The sequence below is a fragment of the Tauraco erythrolophus genome, chromosome 19, assembly GCF_009769465.1.
Source record: "Tauraco erythrolophus isolate bTauEry1 chromosome 19, bTauEry1.pri, whole genome shotgun sequence".
NCBI lineage: Eukaryota > Metazoa > Chordata > Aves > Musophagiformes > Musophagidae > Tauraco > Tauraco erythrolophus.
Window position 1 is genome coordinate 314,952 of NC_141483.1, and position 17,786 is coordinate 332,737.

At 51.3% G+C, this 17,786-nt stretch overlaps 1 protein-coding gene across 1 annotated transcript; it reads left to right on the forward strand.

The window, feature by feature from the left end:
- The first annotated feature begins 861 nt into the window (after positions 1 to 861).
- LOC147527379 (uncharacterized) lies at positions 862 to 17,548 on the forward strand. The gene is made up of 13 exons (XM_086623702.1): positions 862 to 962; positions 5,291 to 5,336; positions 6,571 to 6,646; positions 7,238 to 7,363; positions 8,426 to 8,457; positions 9,615 to 9,724; positions 11,525 to 11,579; positions 13,056 to 13,122; positions 14,037 to 14,181; positions 15,030 to 15,101; positions 16,401 to 16,470; positions 16,635 to 16,780; positions 17,356 to 17,548. The coding sequence occupies exons 1-13, from the start codon at positions 862 to 864 to the stop codon at positions 17,546 to 17,548; spliced, it is 1,239 nt and encodes a 412-aa protein (XP_086479828.1).
- Positions 17,549 to 17,786: the final 238 nt, after the last annotated feature.

Consider the following 17,786-nt stretch of genomic DNA (forward strand, 5'->3'; position numbering starts at 1 on the left):
GGAGCCGGCGGAGGTGACAGCCGGGCTCGGCTGCGCTCGGCTCCGCTCGGCCGCTCGGCGCGCTGGGCTCGGCCGCGCTCGGCTCCATTCGGCTCGTATCGGCTCCGCTCGGCTGAGATCAGCTGCGCTCGGCCGCTCGGCTGGGATCGGCTCCGCTCGCTCCGCTCGGCCGCGCTCGTCTCCGTTCCGCTCGAATCGGCGGGGATCGTCTGCGTTCGGCTGGGATCGGCTCCGCTCGGCTCCGCTCGGCCGCGCTCGTCTCCGTTCCGCTCGAATCGGCGGGGATCGTCTGCGCTCGGCTGGGATCGGCTCCGCTCGGCTCCGCTCGTCTCCGTTCCGCTCGAATCGGCGGGGATCGGCCCCGCTCGGCGGCGATCGGTTCTGCTCCGGCCGCAGCCCCGGCCGGGCCCCGCTTGAGGCAAGGGCGGGCGCGGCGGGGCCGGTGGGCGCGGCGGGGGCTCGTTCCCTCCCGTGGAGCGGGGGGTGCCGGTGCTCGCCAGCGCCGGGGCTGCCTGGGGGCCCCGCAGGCCGGCAGCGGGGCTGAGGAGGCGGCGGCGCCATCTCCCCTCCGGGCAGCCCGCGGCGCTGGGCCGGCAGCCGCGGCGGGTCCCGGCCGTCCCCGCAGGCCCGGCCCGGCCCGGCCCGCCCGCCCGCCCGCCCCCGGGGCTGCGGGGGCTGCGGGGGCCCGGCTCCCGCGGGCGGCTGGCGGGGGCAGCGGGGAGTGTTCTCTCTGCAAACGTCCTCCAGAGGAAAAGCCGCGTGTGATCGCTTCTCGTGTGAGAGGATGAGCTGGGGGAGGGATTTAGCCATTTACCTTCGGCTCTCCTGCTTCCCTAGGCTGGCGTTCAGGGAGAAAGGAAGATGTCGTTGAAACCGTTTACCTATCGTTTGCCTGAAACACGATTTGTTCATGCGGGCAGGCTCGTGTACAAATTTAAAATCCGGTACGGCAAATTGGACAGGTAAGCGTGTTACAGCTGCAAAGTCAACCTGCAGTTTGATGATGGCACCTGACCTTCATTGACCGTGAAAACGGTGGCTTAAAAGCTGCTACTAGGCTTGCACAGGCTGAGCATTGGCCCGAGAGAGGAATTTGGGCTGTAAAAAACACTCGTTTCGCTGGCCTGCGTGGATTTTGGCTTCAGTGGAAAAAGCGGCTGTTGTTGCTGACAGTATTTTGAAACTTTGTGTTTAACTGAGAAGCGCTCGAGCCTTTGTAGCGGTTTAACCCCAGCCGGTACCTGACCCCCAGGCAGCCTCTCACTTGCTGCCCCTCGACGGGATGAGGGAGAGAATTGGAAGGGTAGGAGTAAGAAAACTCAGAGATTTTTCTCAACTCTAAGGGTTGAGACAGAGACAGTTTAATAAGTAAAGCAAAAGCTGTGCACACAACCAAACAAAATCATGAATTCATTCACTGCTTCCCATCGTCCAGCAGGTGTTTAACTTCCTGGAAAGCAGGGCTTCCTCAGACCTGTTGGTTACCTGGGAAGACAAAGGCCGTAACGGCAAACGTCTCCCCTTCCTTCTCCTTCCCCCAGTTTTATTGCTGAGCATGATGTCCTATGGTCTGGGTAGCCCTTTGGCCAGCTGGGGTCAGCTGTCCCAGCGTTGTCTTCTCCAGCTTCATGTGCACCCCCAGCCTACTCGCTGGTGGGGTGGTGTGAGGAGCAGAAAGGGCCTTGACTCTGTGAGCACTGCTCAGCAGTAACTGGCACATCCCTGTGTTATCAGCACTGTTTCCAGCACTAATCCGGAACAAGCCCATCCAAGTTACTGTGGAGAAAATTAAGTCCATCCCTAGGAGACAGGAAACCAGCGTGGCTGCGGAGACCAGTCTGGACCAGTCTCTGCACTCCCAGTCTGTGCTTGTGTCTTGGGCTGTCTGCTGGGAGCAGCGTGCCTTTCACTGCCCTTGCAATCTGGCGCTCAAGTGCTGATGTAAAAAGAGCCTTTGGAAGCTCTCACTGCCTGCTGGCAGGAGATGTTTGTGGTGTGCTGGGGACTTTATCTCCCAAGGTTCCCTTTCCACTGCCACTCCTCTTTCCAATGTGTCTGTGAAAAGCTGTCCTGTTATTTTGAAGCAACAGCGTGTGTCTGCTGCAGGCAGAGGGGCTGAGCAGGACTTTGAGGATAACTGCTGCTGTCCGTTTCTAGCAGGCACTGTGGTGGCAAGCCTGAGGAATGAGAGTGGAGGGAGAGTGCTTCAGTCTGTGGTACTGGTGGCAGGCAAAAAAGAGAAAGGACCCCGACACCTTTGGGTGTGCGGGGATGATGAATAGGAGGGCTGCGGGAGGTGGCAGTTGTGTGGCAACCCTCAGATTCTAGTTAGTAGCCAGGAAAGTCAGTAACACCCAGAGTGCTGAGTCGTCTGGTCAGATGGGAAGATGTCAAACAAGGAAAGAGGATGATCTTTTGGAGGTGAGAGAGTTTCCCCGGGGGTATTGCCCTGGAGGAATCTGCTTTTGTCTGCTGGTCAGACACACAGAGATAATGGACAAGTGCTTTTGTGAGTGAGCAAGGCCTTGACCAGCTCACTGGAGGAGCTCTGGAGCTTTTCGTTTGAGAGGAGACTTGGAATCCTGGAGGCTGCAGACTCTAGTAAACACAAAAGTTTGAGCTACTCTGGGAAAAGGAGGTGGAGCTGCTCAGTTTTGAGGATTGCATTCCAAAGCAGGCGCTTATAGATTGTGTCCTGCTGAAGGAGTGTTCTGCAGAGCTGAAACTTGTTCTGAAACGTGATGATTTGTTGTTGTCTCAGCCTCTGATAAGTAATCAATCATCGTAGTATTCATAAATATTAATGAGAATTAATGAGGAGAATGTGCTGTGAGCATCATGACAGTTAGGCTGAAGCTACATTAAATCTCGTGCCACCCTTGTCTCCTTTGCCCTTTGTGGAAGTAGGCTGGCTCTTTGAAATTCTGTTTATTTTGGGATGAACGGACACGCAAGTGTTTCTTTAGCTTTGCTTCCTAGCATTTTGCTGGAATAGTGGCAGATCCAGGAGGATTAACCTCCCTCCTTGTTTTGCTCTCTGGGTTGATTTCAGAGAGGAAGGTGCTTGGTCTGTCCTGCGCTGTCGTGGAGTGTTCAGCAGATCCTTGAAACGTTGCTCCTGTCCGTGATGAAGCTCTTTCCCTCAGCGTAATCCCTTTGGAAGGCGCTGCCAGTAGTGCCCGTATGTGTCTGGACAGCCTGCTGGTGTTTGATCTCCTGATGGCCAGAAGAGCACTGGATCGGTTTGAGCATGGCAGTCTGTTGTCGCCCCTGCGTGTCTCAGGCTTTGTGCACGTTGTACCATCTGCTCTTTCAATTCCTTATGACACCCGAGGGACCAGGACGTGAGACTTCTGCAGCACCTTTTGTGTTTCCTGATCACTTCTGGAACTGGTAGTGAGGCTCATCAAGTCCGTCTTCATATCAGTATGGACGAGAATGGCTGCCTAGCAAATTATGTCCCAGAGAATGCCTGCCTGCCATAATTCCTCACACTCCACTGTATTTACTGACTCCCAAGTACCAGTTATGTGATTTGTTTACTCTTTAGTGGGTTTGGATTTTCTCTCAGACCTCCTCTCTCCCTCTGCGTTTCCTTGTTGGCTGATGCCTAGCAGCAAGCTTGTGAGCAGGTGTCTGACAAAAGGTGGAGTTAGCATTTGGGAAGACCGTTTGATGCAGGCAGTACGCAGCCCCCAGCATCGCCGGGCGTAGCTCCAACACTGTGAAGGCCCGTTCCTCTGCAGGTTTGCACCGTGGAGAGGATGAGGAGACGTGTCCTGCCTGTTCCTTCTTTTAGTCCCTGGAGTAGAATGGCATGGCGATAGGCTGGAAGGCAGAGGTGCTGGCTGGAGGGCACCTTGTAAAAAAAACAGTCCTAAAGGTTCCTGAGGATGGGCTGAAAAGATGTGATCTCCCATCTGTGGTATCCTCAGACACATAAAATACAAACGGGCAGAAAATTCACAAGAAATATTATTCCTTATGGAATGACGGATGTTTTTTAAGAACAATTGTGCTGGGTTTACGGGAGGGGCTGCAGAAACGGCCCCTCTAAGTATCTGTGAAAAGCTTCCCCAGCTCCAAAACCCGTGGGACTGGCCTCTGGCCAGGTGAGACCCTCCCCATCCCCTCAGGCCAGGGCCGAGTCAATCCCGAATGCCCTGGTTAAAACGGGACAAAGGGGCCGGAGCTGAGGCTGGACCCACACTGGAGAGAGAGGGGAGGTGGGGGGCTGCCCCCCAGCCTCCTGGGCGGGCGACTGCCTACGCTGGGCCGCTGCTGGCCAACTGGAGATGGCTGCAGCAGAGAGAGGGCTGAGACCCGAGAGAAACGGCCAGGCAGACACCCAGGACAGTGCAGATGGAAAGGGAGGAGATGCCGGAGCTGGGATTCCCCTGCAGCCCATGGAGAGATGGCAGCGGCCCCCCTGCCACCCCTGGAGATTAACGGTGGAGCAGAGACCCACCTGCAGCTCCTGGAGAGCCCCACGCTGGAGCAGATGCCTGTGCCTGAAGGGAGTCGTAGGGAATGGTCTCCGTGAGCTGCTGGAGTCTGACGACGAGGCAGAGAGGCATCTGAAGCCCATGGAGAACCCCATGCCAGCGCAGGTGGCAGCTCCCTCAGAAGCCGTGACTCTGTGGGGAAGAAGCCCGCGGTGGAGCAATCCAATGAGTAAGGATTGGATCCTGTGGGAAGGACTCATGTTGGAGAAGTCTGTGGACTGTCCTGTGAGGAGAGGACCCATTGGAGCAGGGGAAGAGAGTGTAAGGAGCCTTCCTCCTTTAAGAAAGGAGCGGCAGAAATAACGTGTGATGAACTGACGCGCACCCCACCCCTCCATTCCCTGTGCCCGGTGTCACTGGGGCAGGAGGCAGAGCGGGAAGAAGGGAGGGGTGGGGAAGGTGTTTGTTTTTGAGATCCGGTTTTGTTTCTTGTTATCCTCTCTGAATGAGCCGTAAAGGAATTAGATGGATTTGTCCCCAGACGGAGCCTGTTGTGCCCGGGGCCGTGGCCGGTGGGTGGCTCCTCTCTGTCCTTGTCTCGCCCGCAGCACTTTGCTCCATTTCTCTCCTCTGCGCCTCACGGAGGGAGAGGGCTGGGTGGGCGCCTGGTGGTGGCTGCGCTGCCGGCGGGGCTGACCCACGACAACAATAAATGAGGGGTTCATCTGCCTGCCAAGTATTTTCTCTGTGCAACGGGAACGACGTTTTGTTGTTTAACCCTTTCAGCAAATGCAGCTCCGCTGGTTTTTGGCCGGGATGGGACTCACTCTCTGTTTGTTTCCCAGCGCTCCTGGTCTCGACGACACTGGAAGTGCTGTCAAGGAGTTAGAGGTAGGAGATGAAGCAGGTCCACGGGGCCTTGGCTGAATGTTAGGCTGAGCCATTTTTTTGTTTGTTGTGGGCCTGAGGACGTTGTGACAAATGCAGCGTTTCCAGTGAGAGTTCATGGGGAACTTCTCTGGAGAGCATGAGGGTGAAAATGACGTCAATGAGCAATGTCCTCAAGAGGCAGCACTGGCGTAGAGGAGCAATGCTTTTGTTTGAAAGAAGCTACAGGCTGTGAAACCTGGGCGAATGAGGACTCCTGTTTGTCAAGGCAGTTGCACCGTTGCCTTCTGACTCCCGTTCACACTCGTTCTGCAGCCACACTTGCCCACGGCTTCGCTCTCAGCCTCAGACCTGACCACTGCTTTTGACTCCTCGGGCTTGACTGGCTGTCAAACCCTCCTGCTTTTTCTGGAGCTGTGGCAGAACTGGTGAGCTGGCTTGACCATGACTCAATTGCTCAGGCTTTCCTCGTAGCCGTGGCGCTCGTGGAACCAGAGAGAACCATTCTTTTAATGGTGCCATTACTTTGTGACCAAGCTGGGTGGCAGCCGATGAGCTCAGTTGTTGTCATCTTCTTCCCGAGACAGGAGGAAGGCCCTGCCAGTCCCGAGCAAATGAGACAAGTGTACTGCCTGCTTAAAAATGCTCCCGTTACATAATTTTAAAAAGTCTTTAGAGTACAGTAATAGCACTAGAAATATTATTGAAGAAAGTGTGCTGACTTTAGTTGGTATGGAAAATTATAATTTAATTTTTTTTTCCTTTTCACTTTTGAAAATATTGAGAGGATAAAAAGTTCCCCACTTTTAAAGCTGGAGTTCGTTGGGGCTGAACTATAGTTCCTTCATAACCGAATCGGCTCGATAATCAGAAATAGAGAAATATGTTTATTTTTGAAACAGGTCAGTACTACATGTGTATAGGTGGCAAAAAGAAGACTTTTTAAATGTCGAATGTCTTAAATTTCAAAGCACACCGCGATGGTGCTTCCATGTTCATTCAAGATTAAGCATTCATTTGCTTTGGTTTGTCCGAGTCCCTTCGTGCAGCGCACTCGGAGGCTCTGGGAGGGAGCGGGGTGAGGAGGGGGAGCAGGAAAACCAAAAATATCAGGAACCTGCTTGTCATGCAAACGGTAATGTTGATTTTTTGCCAAGCCGTGAAACTGTACTTCACAGTTGGATTGTGGCTGTATTGTTAATACTCTTTATTCCTTTGATTTTTCTGGCCTCTCCAGGAAGCGATTCGAGTAATCCTTGGAAATCTTGGTGATTTACATCCGTTTTCTACAGACCACTTCACTGTCTTTCCATGTATCCTTTCGTACTTGTAAGAATGAATCACAGAATCACAGAATGGTTTGGGAGTACATCTGCTCTTCTATGACCTTCTCTCCGTGAGAAAGTTGTTTTACTCTCTCTTAAAGTAGCTCCCCTGCACCCGCAAGGAGGAGCGTCCGTAACTGTGGTGGTTGTGTCAAGTGTCTTTATTCCTCCCGCTTTGAACGGCGAAGTTAATGTAAGGATGCTACTCCTATGAGTCCCAGTCTTTTGCCTTTTTTAAAAAAATTTTTAAAAGAGTTACTTTTTGGTTAGGAGAGCTGCTGAGCTTTGTTCCTAGCGTGGGAAGAGCCTGGCATGTTGTTTGTGGTGGGAGAGTGTCAGGACTGAAGCCAAATCCAGTTAAGGAAACACAGCGCTGTCAACAGAAGCAACTGCTGGGAGAGTGTCGCCTGGGTGCCCGGTTTCTGTGGTGTTTTCTCACAAAGCTCGTGCCGACAGGTTGGGTTTGGTCCCTTTTACATGTATTTGGTGCGGTGTGGCTTTCGAAGGTTTCCAAGAGGATGTGGCCAGGACTCCTGCTCCTTTGAAATGCCAGTGCTGTGTTCTTATCGTCGTTCTCAGACTGGAGCAAGTGGGAGAGAGTATCGAAGATGAGGTTCAAACACGGCAACGTCCATCTTGTGCCTTATCCCTACGTTTGCACGATGTACCTGGAGCTGAACTCATTTCAGCCAAGCGTATCTTGTGGTAAGTCTGTACGGTTATGGTTGGAGAATTTCTGGGAGCAGCTGTGATCCATGTCTTGCTTTTCCCTTTTCCCTTTGTCTGCTGTGCCTTTGAATGAGAGGGAGCAAACCTGCGAGCAGTACGGCTGTGCCGTGGATTCGAAATGGAGCACAACAGCGTGTTCTCTTTTGTCCTGTGTTTTCTAGAATTCCTAAATCTTTCTTTGCCATTGCAAGCCCTGCTGACTTCGCAGCTAGTATTTGTATGGAGCAGTGGCCAGTGGATCCCAGCCTTCATTCTTTAGTGTCGGTAGCCAGGCTGAGCCAGCACATGGACATGGAACGCATGTTTGTCTTCCTTGTGCTTGACTACGTTTGTTGACGTTGAACTTCATGTTCTTTGTTTCTATTTTCCTAAAGAAAGAATGTGTGGGGTTTTTTTTAAGTAATGATAGTAATAGTGGTAATAATATCTTCTGTATAATTAGCAAATGTTGTCACCTCCCTAGCGTTCCAGGTTTTTCTCTGGATTCCCTGGACAGCCTCAGGGCCCCACTGAGACCTCTGTGGGACTCTACATCCAGCCTCTTCAGTTGTGAAAACAAAGTGTTTATTCTTACTATTTCCTTTTGTGCTTTTTGGTCCCTGGGAAAAGCTGCTGGTTTTTCTTGTGACTCTAACAGATCCTCCTGTCCGCTTCATAAAACGGACCAGTGGTGAGTTCTTAGTCTCACCCATTGGCTCACGTGTGGCATCCCTGATCAAACGTACCATGTTCGGATGTGAAAACTTCAGAACATGGAGAATTCTCTCCCTCCCCTGTACACCTTGCTCCAGAATTTAACTGCCCTCCCCAGATACAGTTCTACAACGCTTCAAGTCTCTAATTGTGCCCGGTGTAAGGTGCACTGGTGTTTCAAGTTGTGTATAAACACAAGTACGTTGTAGAAACATGTCACTTGCAAGTCCAGTCCTTTATCTCGTGCTCAGAAAGTGAGGTGCAATGCCAAAATGGACTTTCAAGTTGGTTAAAGGAAGTTCAGTCAGTAAATATTCACCAAATGTTATAATATGTCTGTTACAGGTAAAGAAGTAAACAAGGGCAGAGGTGATCTTGTAAGTTTTGTGTATTTGTTTTTTTTTAAAAAGTTCTATTCTAAATAGTCTAGAGAAGCAGAATATATATCATAGAATCATAGAATCATAGAATGGTTAGGGCTGGAAGGGACCTTCAAAGGTCATCTAGTCCAACCCCCCTGCAAGGAACAGGGGTATCTCCAACTAGATGAGGTTGCTCAGGGCCTCGTCCAACCTGGCCTTGAACATCTCCAGGGATGGAGCATCCACCACCTCTCTGGGCAACCTGTTCCAGTGTTCTACAACTCTCATGGTAAAAAATTTTTTCCTAATATCCAACCTGAATCTACCTCCCTCTATTTTAAAACCATTACCCCTCGTCCTATCACAACTGGCCCTCCTGAACAGCCTCTCCCCATCTTTCTTGTAGGCCCCCTTGAGGTACACACACACACATATATATATAGGCAATGCTATAGTTCTGCTGTTTCTGGGTGAGTCAGGCAATGCAACGTGACCCTGAATTCTCACCTAGAACCATGCAAGTTGAGAGGAATCTCTGTCAGTTCCATGGGACTTTGGATCAAGTCTTGCCTCAGGCCCTGGGAGCCCCGCTGGCTTCAGTTACACGTGTTGTCTGCAAGCCTGAGCCGGGCTGTCCAAAGGTTCCTTCCCTGGGAGAGTCTGCGTGAGGTCAAGACTGCTGAGTAGTGAGGCCGTTTCCTCGGTGCTCTGTGTCATCAACAACAAAGTTCAGCTTCTGTGGAAAGTTTTTGTCGAGTGAGAGCTCAGGGTGGGTTTGTTTTCAGTACGGGCGAGTGTCTGAAGATGGAGTGAATTAATGAAGATGTCCTGTCCAAATTCCCCAAAAGGAAATCCCACTCTCTGTGCTAGCGTGGCATTCCTGCTAATTACATTCCGAGGCCCTCCGCTAAAACCGGAGCACTTTGGATGTCCTGGAAAGCAGTATTTCTCGTTTAAATCTGTGGAGCGTGATTCTCTGGATGGCCTGTCAGTGCTTCTCTTCTGTTCGAATACAGCAGCTGATCTTTTCTTCCTGCCTCCTCTTTTTGGTTTTCATTGCTTACACATGAACCCTTTTGTGAAACACGAACGTATCTTGGCTGTGAATTTTGTTCTGAAATAGAAAAGTCAAAATCGAACGTGATCAATACCAAGTTTGCAATATTTTGAAGGTCAAGAGAAGAAATGAAGTGTCAGCAAGCATTGCCGTGGAAGAAACGGTGAAGAGGAGGAGAGTGGATGTCGGAGGTGAGACCTCCTTCCCACAGCTGGGTACGGACAGGTGAGTTGACTCCAAAATAATCTTCCAGTGCACGTGTCAACATTTTTAGTGTCTCTCGTGCCTTCCTCATGTTTCATTCCTGTGTCATCCTTTGCCCCATTTGTCTTCTTCCTTCTCTTCCCTAGGGATAGAATCTGAGCAGCATAGCCCACGTTTGGAGAAAAGTTGTCATACGCTTTCGGGTTCCTGTGCCATTAGCTAGAGGTCTTCCTGTTTATCTCCTTTGTGTTAACATTCCCTGTGGAATCTGAGCGGGACGGGAACTCAGCGACTAGGCAGGGCAGTGCGCTGGCTTGTGCACCTGAGCCAGGGACGACAAGGGAAGGACCGGGAACAGTTTTCCAGCTGCATCCCAGCCTGTTGCCCTGAGTCAGCTGCTGAATGCTGCCTCTCAGCTTGAGCTTGCTGCTCCCAAAGTGCTTCAAAGTCTCACGGAATTGCACGTGTTGTGTGTGCACGGGTGATGTCACCCATCTTCTCCATCGGCTTGTTTGGTAACTAAACCTCTCGTGGCGATTCTGAGGTAGATCTCAGTCCATGAATTTGGCGGAATCGTTGAGGTTGGAGGGGCCCCTTGATTTCTCCAAGGGTGGAGATGCCGCAGCTTCTGTGGGCAGCCGGTTGCAGTGCTTGAGCACAGCTGCAGCCAAAAAGGCTTTTCTTGTGTTCAGATTTAATCTCTTGTGTTGCAGCTTGTGCCCTTGGCCTCTTTTCCTTACATACTGCCCAGTTCCCAAATGTATTTCATGCAGAGATTCTACTGGGAGAAGTCTGATGCCAGTTCTTCTCCTGCTCAGACAAACGTAGTCCTTTCATTTCCCGCTCCCCCCATCCATTTCTAGTCCCAGTAGAACTGCTGGAAATGAGCGACGAAGGAGACTGGGATGCAGAATGCTTTCTAATCTCTTGTACCCAGGATGTGAGTTGTAGATCCAGAATACACAAGGCCAGACACGGCTCTTCCATGATCCAGTCTGGCAGTTCTCTCTTAGCCCTGTGTCTTCCCCCAGCAATTACGCTATTCCAGAAAAGACCAAACCAGTTAATAATTCTAAAATGTGCTCTTGATTTCAAAATTAATTTGATGAGGCATCATCTTCAAGCCTCTCATTTTTTTCTGATTACTCTGTTAGACTGAAGAGCTCATTCAGTCTGAGTGTTCTGCCCCAGGAAGGAGTTTGTCTGCTGTAATCAGACCACCTCTTGATCTCTTTTTCTTTTTGAACAAGCTCTTTTGCTCATAATTCCTTATGGGGGATTTGGATTTGAGTTTTTTTGGGGTGCTCTTGGTTGCTGAGCTATTCAGGTGTCACTCGCCAGTGGCAGTGATGAGCCCCAGGAGCATTAATTTGTGTGTGAAGCCGGGGTGCTTTTCCCCCCGTGCGTCACTTTGTAGCTCCGTACAGAGTTCCCTGTGCCCTTTTATTGCTCCGTGACTGAGTCCTGCAAGATCTTCCCATGGTTCTTTGCCACCTGCCCTTCTCTTTGTGCCAATAACCTTGTAGGATTTGCAAGCTCTCGCGACTCACTGCTCATCTCCCTTTCTGTGTCACGTCACACTCTTTTTCTCTTTAACTGCTTGTTAAGAAAAGCAGAAAGCCCAATTTTGGCACGAGTGCATATTTTTTCATTTTTCCATGAGACTCTGAAGCATGAGTGCCAATATGGATTAAGGCTGTCCACCTTGTTGGCTAGAGGCCCTAAAATCCTAATGAAATGCTTGGAGTAGCGGTTTACAAGATTGCTTCCTTCTTGTGACTTTTTGTAAACTTAGTTCTTACTTCTCTGACTTGTTTTTAGAGCTGGAGCTGAGTGTGTTCACCATATGAGTAAAGCAAAGTGTGGACTGGAAACGGTAAGCTACAGAATATTCTGATCATTCCTCCAGGGCTCTGGTTCAGTTCGTCAGCAGTGTGTGACTTTGGATCCAAATCCTCCTGGTGTTTTAGAATGCGTCTCAAAGAGGGAAGAGTCTCCTGAAACACAAAGGAAATCTGTCTGCTTAGTACATGTAGGATTGGCGTTAGAATATTGGCACTGGATTCAGAAGGAAGAGCGTGGAAGTGCCGCACTCACGTGCTGTTAAATAGATTGCATGTTCAGCTCTCGTCCAAATGCCTCCTAGGCCTACGATTTGGACAGTAGGCTGTGCGGGGAGGATGACTGGAGTTGAGGCCGGGCATCTTTCCACGTACCAAGTGTGCCAGTAGAAGTCAAAGAAAGAGAGAGAGGACCGAGAGGCACTCAGCCTGTCACTGCAGATAATTTTCCTGACTTAGTTATACAATCATAGAATCATGAAATGGTTTGGGTTGGAAGGGACCTCAAAGATCATCTCATTCTAACCCCCCTGCCATGGGCAGGGACACCCTCCACTACACCAGGTTGCCCAAAGCCCCATCCAACCTGGCCTTGAACACTGCCAGGCGTCTACAACTTCTCTGGGCAACCTGTGCCAGTGCCTCACCACCCTCTGAGTGAAATTTTTTTCTTATATCCAATCTAAATCTGCCCTCTTTCAGTTTAAAGCCATTACCCCTTGTCCTATCACTACACACCCTTGTAAAAAGTCCCTCTCCAGCTTTCCTGCAGGCCCCCTTCAGGTACTGGAAGGCTGCTCCGTCAGTTAATGGTCTAAGACTAAACTGCAGAGATCTTGGGTCATCTAAAGTTTGGAATTTTGGGTGAACCTGAGCTTAGTGCAGGAGAAACAGCATCTGGGAGTAGATCTGTTCTTCTGTGATCTTCTCTCCAGGAGAAAGTTGTTTTACTCTCTCTTAAAGTCGCTCACCTGCTGGTTTTGTTGTTTGTGGTCCTTTGTATTGCTGATAGCCTTCCTAATGGGCATTCCTGGCTCGCCGCTTGCCTCTGGCACTTTTCACTTTTATCCTTTCCCTGCTACTGTTTCCTGTGACTAGGTCTTAGCAGGGCTAATGTCGAGGGGCCTGGATTGCCCGGTGGCTCTTATTTCCCACAGCACCTCTGTTGCTGTTTTTCCAAATCTCTCTCTGTGCAGTAGCTGCTGTTATTCCTTCACTCCCTGATACAGAGTAAAGCCTGCTCAGTGAATCCCAGCTTCATGGTAGGCCTGTGAATGTCCCGAGGAGGGAAGGGTGGAAAGGTATTGGTGACGAAAGTGCTCATAGTAGCAGGGAAAAAATAAAATAATAAAATTCATTAAAAAAATAAATAAAACCATAAAATTCATAAAATCACCGAACACGAGAGGAGACCTTGCCTCTTAGCTCTTCAAGCAAGCAAGCAAATAAAAATCTCCTGTACGGTAGGATTCGACGTGGTCTGACAGTTCTTGGGTTCCTTTTCCTTTCAGAGTGCCTCCGAAGAAAATGAGTGTAGCCCAGCATCCCGTACCGTGGGCTGTAGCCAAGTGGGTTTCTGTAAGTAAGGAACGCCTGGTTTGTCTCTTTCAAATCGGTCATGTTAAATCACAAGCTGCAAGGGTGACACTGGTGTTAGTTTTCCCTTAAAAAGGGCATTTGGTATTTTCCAGCACGTGAGATCAGGAATTAGAACCGCCGTAAAGCGGTGGATCACCATCGCTTTTGGCTGAGACTCTCAGCATGCTCAGTCTTTTCCCTCCTCCCCTGTCTTTTGGGTCTGGGGTATGCTTAGGGGAGGTGGTCCGTGAGTCAGTGGTCGCCATCTCCCGCTGCCAGAATTACCTTTCCCGCTGTTTCTTGCTTACTTGGTATTTGTGGTATTCTTCCAATCTCAATAACCTTTTCTTGTAACACCAAGTTTTCCTTCTCAGTGTCCGAAGTCCTTGCTTTGGCTCCTCCTTTAGTGATTAAGGGCCAGCAGAGTCCTTAACACTTGCCAGATGTTTTGCACTTACAAGGACGCGTGTCCTCCTCTTGACGTACATTTTAAGGCTCCTCCACTATCCCTCACTGTCTTAAAGGAAACAAAGTCTGGTACATATTTTCATCAATACACGTTTTTCCAGGATGTTCCTCTTTTAAGGACAGCTTGGCAACTCATGATGATCATCCTGGTTTCAGACATTAGGTACACGTTTGCCTTATCCAAGCACACGCAAACAGGCGACTATGTCTAACTTCAGTCTTAGTGGATTCCAGCAAATCCTTCACTTAAAGGCTTAACTTTTCCACGGCCAGACAACAGGAGCCTACCTCCAACTCAGTCTGCACTGTGGTTGCTTTGAAACCTCCCAGGCGCCACGTCAGTCGGAGTCTGGAGCCACCTCTCAGTTCCGGGGTCTGCCGTTGGGTGAGCAGGGCGCGTGGGGAGAGCGAGCTTGCGGTTTTGTCCTTGCTGCTGTTTCTTACAGGGAGACCTGTGCGACCTGACCCTGGACAAGGAACGGCAGCCGCTCAGGCTGAGGGTGCAGCGCAGCTGCGGCAGCGGGTGGGCCAAATGGCAAAGGAAGGAGACGCGGAGTCGGGAGGAAGAGGTCTCTCAAAGTTCTGGAGAAGGTACTAATCCAGCAGCCCTGGCCGTGTCAGAGGCTGTGCCTCCTTCTGGCAGTTCAGGTGACTCTACCTTATCTTGAAGGAGGGCTCCCTCTTTTCTGTGGTCAAACGAAAGTCTCCCAAGGCAAAGGAACATTCAGGGATGTCCTCTTGTCTTGGGGTAAGGTGCAACATTCCCAATAAATATTCCCCTTCTGCACTGTCTTTGGGGAAAAAAAAACCCTCCTCCCGGGAGGATGACTGACCTCAGCCACAGCCCTCGTGCAGCGTGGCCTTTATCGGCTGAGCAGTGCCATCTCCAGCCCGATTTTGAGGGCCTTAAGCACTCCCCCTTGTAACAGGGCCTTCCTGGGACGGACCCTCAGTCCCGTTAAGGGGGATATGACCTTTATTTGGCCGCTTGGCAACTGTGGCCTGTGTCACTTGGGCTCCCAAAGGCCCCGTTTCAAACTGAAGCTCAAGTTCCCACGCACACAGTCGCTGGGCATTGCCGCCCGACCGAGTGCGCTAGAGCTGGGGAAGCTGCATCCCGCGGGAGCACATCCCGCAGGAGCAGCCTGTTGGCTGCACAGCACGAGCTGAACAGAGACAGAAACTCTTTGTTTGACAGGTGAGTCGGTTTGGGAAGCAATAAACCCCCTCGTTAATCGGGGTGTATGCCGGTCCCTTGAAGTGTTGAGAGCAGACCGTTACGGCCCAAGTGTTGCTTTGATTCCTCTGTTTTTCAGTCTTCCTCTGTATTATTTTTTGCTGGGGTTGGGTCCTTTTGGTGGACAGAAACTACCTTGTTACTGCAATTCTCAGACAAGTATTTCGAGCATAATGTGCTCTTTTTGTTGTTGTTTCCCCAGCATCATCTTTTTGCCGCTACAGCATCTTTTGGTGGAAAGAACTGACCTGCAAGTACTAATAGTTGTGGAAAGGTAAACCTGTAGCATGAACGTCGGGTTGTGTTGTTTCTTTTGACGTTGCTTGTCTCAGCTTTTAAATGCTTTAGAGGGAATTCTACTTTGTTTACATTTTCAAATTAACATACTGAAGACGTTGGGTTGGAATGTCTTTTTCTCCCCAACCTGGAGTTTTTGGAAAAAGAGCAGTAAGCTGTCAGATGTTGATCCTTGTGTGTCATAAATGTGGAATTTGATATTTAAAATTCCTTCTATGAGAGTCTAATAAAGCAAGCTTTGACTGGGAACTGCGTGTTATTCTAATCAGCCTTACCCTGGCAGAAAGCACTTCTTCCCTCCAAGAAGCAGCAGAGGTTCCCAGGAGCAGATGGTCTCCTGGACCGTGCTTCACAGCACTGAAAATGCTGTGGGCCTGTGAGAACTTCATGAAGTTCAACAAGGCCAAGTGCAAGGTCCTGCACGTGGGTCGGGGCAATCCCAAGCACAAGTACAGGCTGGGTGGAGAATGGATGGAGAGCAGCCCTGAGGAAAAGGACTTGGGAGTGCTGGTGGATGAGAAGCTCAACATGAGCCGGCAATGTGCGCTGGCAGCCCAGAAAGCCAACCGTGTCCTGGGCTGCATCCAAAGAAGTGCGGGCAGCAGGTCGGGAGAGGGGATTCTGCCCCTCTGCTCTGCTCTCGTGAGACCCCACCTGGAATACTGTGTTCAGCTCTGGGGTCCCCAACATCAGAAGGACATGGAGCTGCTGGAACGAGTCCAGAGGAGGCCACGGAGATGATGCGAGGGCTGGAGCACCTCTGCTGTGAAGACAGGCTGAGAGAGTTGGGGCTGTTCAGCCTGGAGAAGAGAAGGCTCCGGGGTGACCTTATAGCAGCTTTCCAGTACCTATAGTACCTTTCCAGAAAAGCTGGAGAGGGACTTTTTACAAGCGTGTGTAGTGATAGGACATGGGGCAATAGCTTTAAACTGAAAGAGGGGAGATTTAGATTGGATATAAGGAAGAAATTTTTTACATTGAGGGTGGTGAGGCACTGGCACAGGTTGCCCAGAGAAGTTGTGGCTGCCCCATCCCTGGAAGTGTTCAAGGCCAGGTTAGATGAGGCTTTGGGCAACCTGGTGTAGTGGAGGGTGTCCCTGCCCATGGCAGGGGGGTTGGAACTGGATGATCTTTAAGGTCCCTTCCAACCCAAACCGTTCTATGATTCTATCATTCTATGAAAAGGTCAAAATCTCCCACCTTGGAGATGCTCAAACACCGTCTGGAAGTGTTCCTGGGCAGCCTGGCGCTGACTGTTTTTCTGCTCAGGCACCAGGAACGAGGCTGTGCCTTGTGAGACCTTCCCTCTCACCAACCCCTCGCAGAGCAGGACCCAGCACAGCCTGGTAACGTCCCCTGAGGGCTTCAAGTCCGTCCAGTACCTTTGGTGTAAGCTCACCTGCAGGCAGGGTCAGGAGGAGTTACCAGCTGGGGTAGCCCAAAGCTGTGCCATGTATTAAAACAGATGAAAATTCCACATTTTCATCTGACCATAAACTGTACCCATAAGCCAGATGACGGAGGCGGACACACGATCAGGAGACGGGCGCAGATGGGTACGTGTGAACACAGGAGGGTGGGCCCAGAGATGAGGATAGACCTGAATTACTGCAGGAATCGGGAGAGGAAATCTGGCCGAGAATCAGACCGGCAGAGGTACGGTAGGACCGACAGCAGAGAGAGAACAAGCGCCTGATGACCCGTTAGCCAGCCGCACGACAGTGTGAGCGGTGAGGTGGGCAGAGGGTGCGCCCAGCGGCGAGGTGGGCAGAGGGTGCGCCCAGCGGCGAGGTGGGCAGAAGGTGCGCCCAGCGGCGAGGTGGGCAGAGGGTGCACCCAGCGGTGAGGTGGGCAGAGGGTGCACCCAGCGGCGAGGTGGGCAGAGGGTGCGCCCAGCGGTGAGGTGGGCAGAGGGTGCGCCCAGCGGCGAGGTGGGCAGAGGGTGCACCCAGCGGTGAGGCGGGCAGAGGGTGCACCCAGCGGCGAGGTGGGCAGAGGGTGCACCCAGCGGTGAGGCGGGCAGAGGGTGCGCCCAAGGACATTTCGATTGCTCAAGGTGGGAAACGCCACTACGGAATTAGGGGCAGTATCTGCAAGACGGGTGTCCATTTTGGAAAATCATTTGAGGCCATAAAGAAGCTGGTTCACTTCAATGTAAAATGTATTTTTAAATGCATTTAAAAATGTAAATGAATAAATTTTTAATTGTAACGGGGGGAGGCATCCTTTAGCTCAGAGAGAGCTTCCTCGAATGGAGAACCATCGCCCCGGGGGGCTCCGGTGGAGCAGTCTGGGCTCTCCCGCGTCACGGGCAGTGGGGACACCCACCATGAGGTGGCAGCTATCGCGACAGATGCCAACAGCTCTCACAACAGAGGCCCGGGCATTGCTGGGACAATGGCGGGAGGTCCCGACGCGCTGTAATGGCGCGGAGCGGTCGGTGACCAAGGGCAGCCGCCCGATGCACAGCGCAGCTTCTCTGGGCAACCTGGTCCAGTGCCTCACCACCCTCAGAGGGAGGAATTTCCGCCTTAGATCTGATCTGAATCTGCCTCTTTCAGTTCGAAGCCATTGGCCCTTGTCTTCTTACTACATGCCCTTGCAAAAAGTCCCTCTCCAGCTTTCTTGTAGCCCCTTTAGGTACTGGAAGGCTGCTGGAAGG

What these genes read in the sequence shown, in the direction of transcription:
- LOC147527379 (XM_086623702.1), top strand. Translation starts at nt 862, where the DNA reads ATGTCGTTGAAACCGTTTACCTATCGTTTGCCTGAAACACGATTTGTT. An exon ending in CCACTTCACTGTCTTTCCAT is followed by an intron (nt 6,647 to 7,237) that starts GTATCCTTTCGT and finishes CGTCGTTCTCAG; the next exon opens with ACTGGAGCAAGTGGGAGAGA. An exon ending in GCAGGACCCAGCACAGCCTG is followed by an intron (nt 16,471 to 16,634) that starts GTAACGTCCCCT and finishes TGTACCCATAAG; the next exon opens with CCAGATGACGGAGGCGGACA.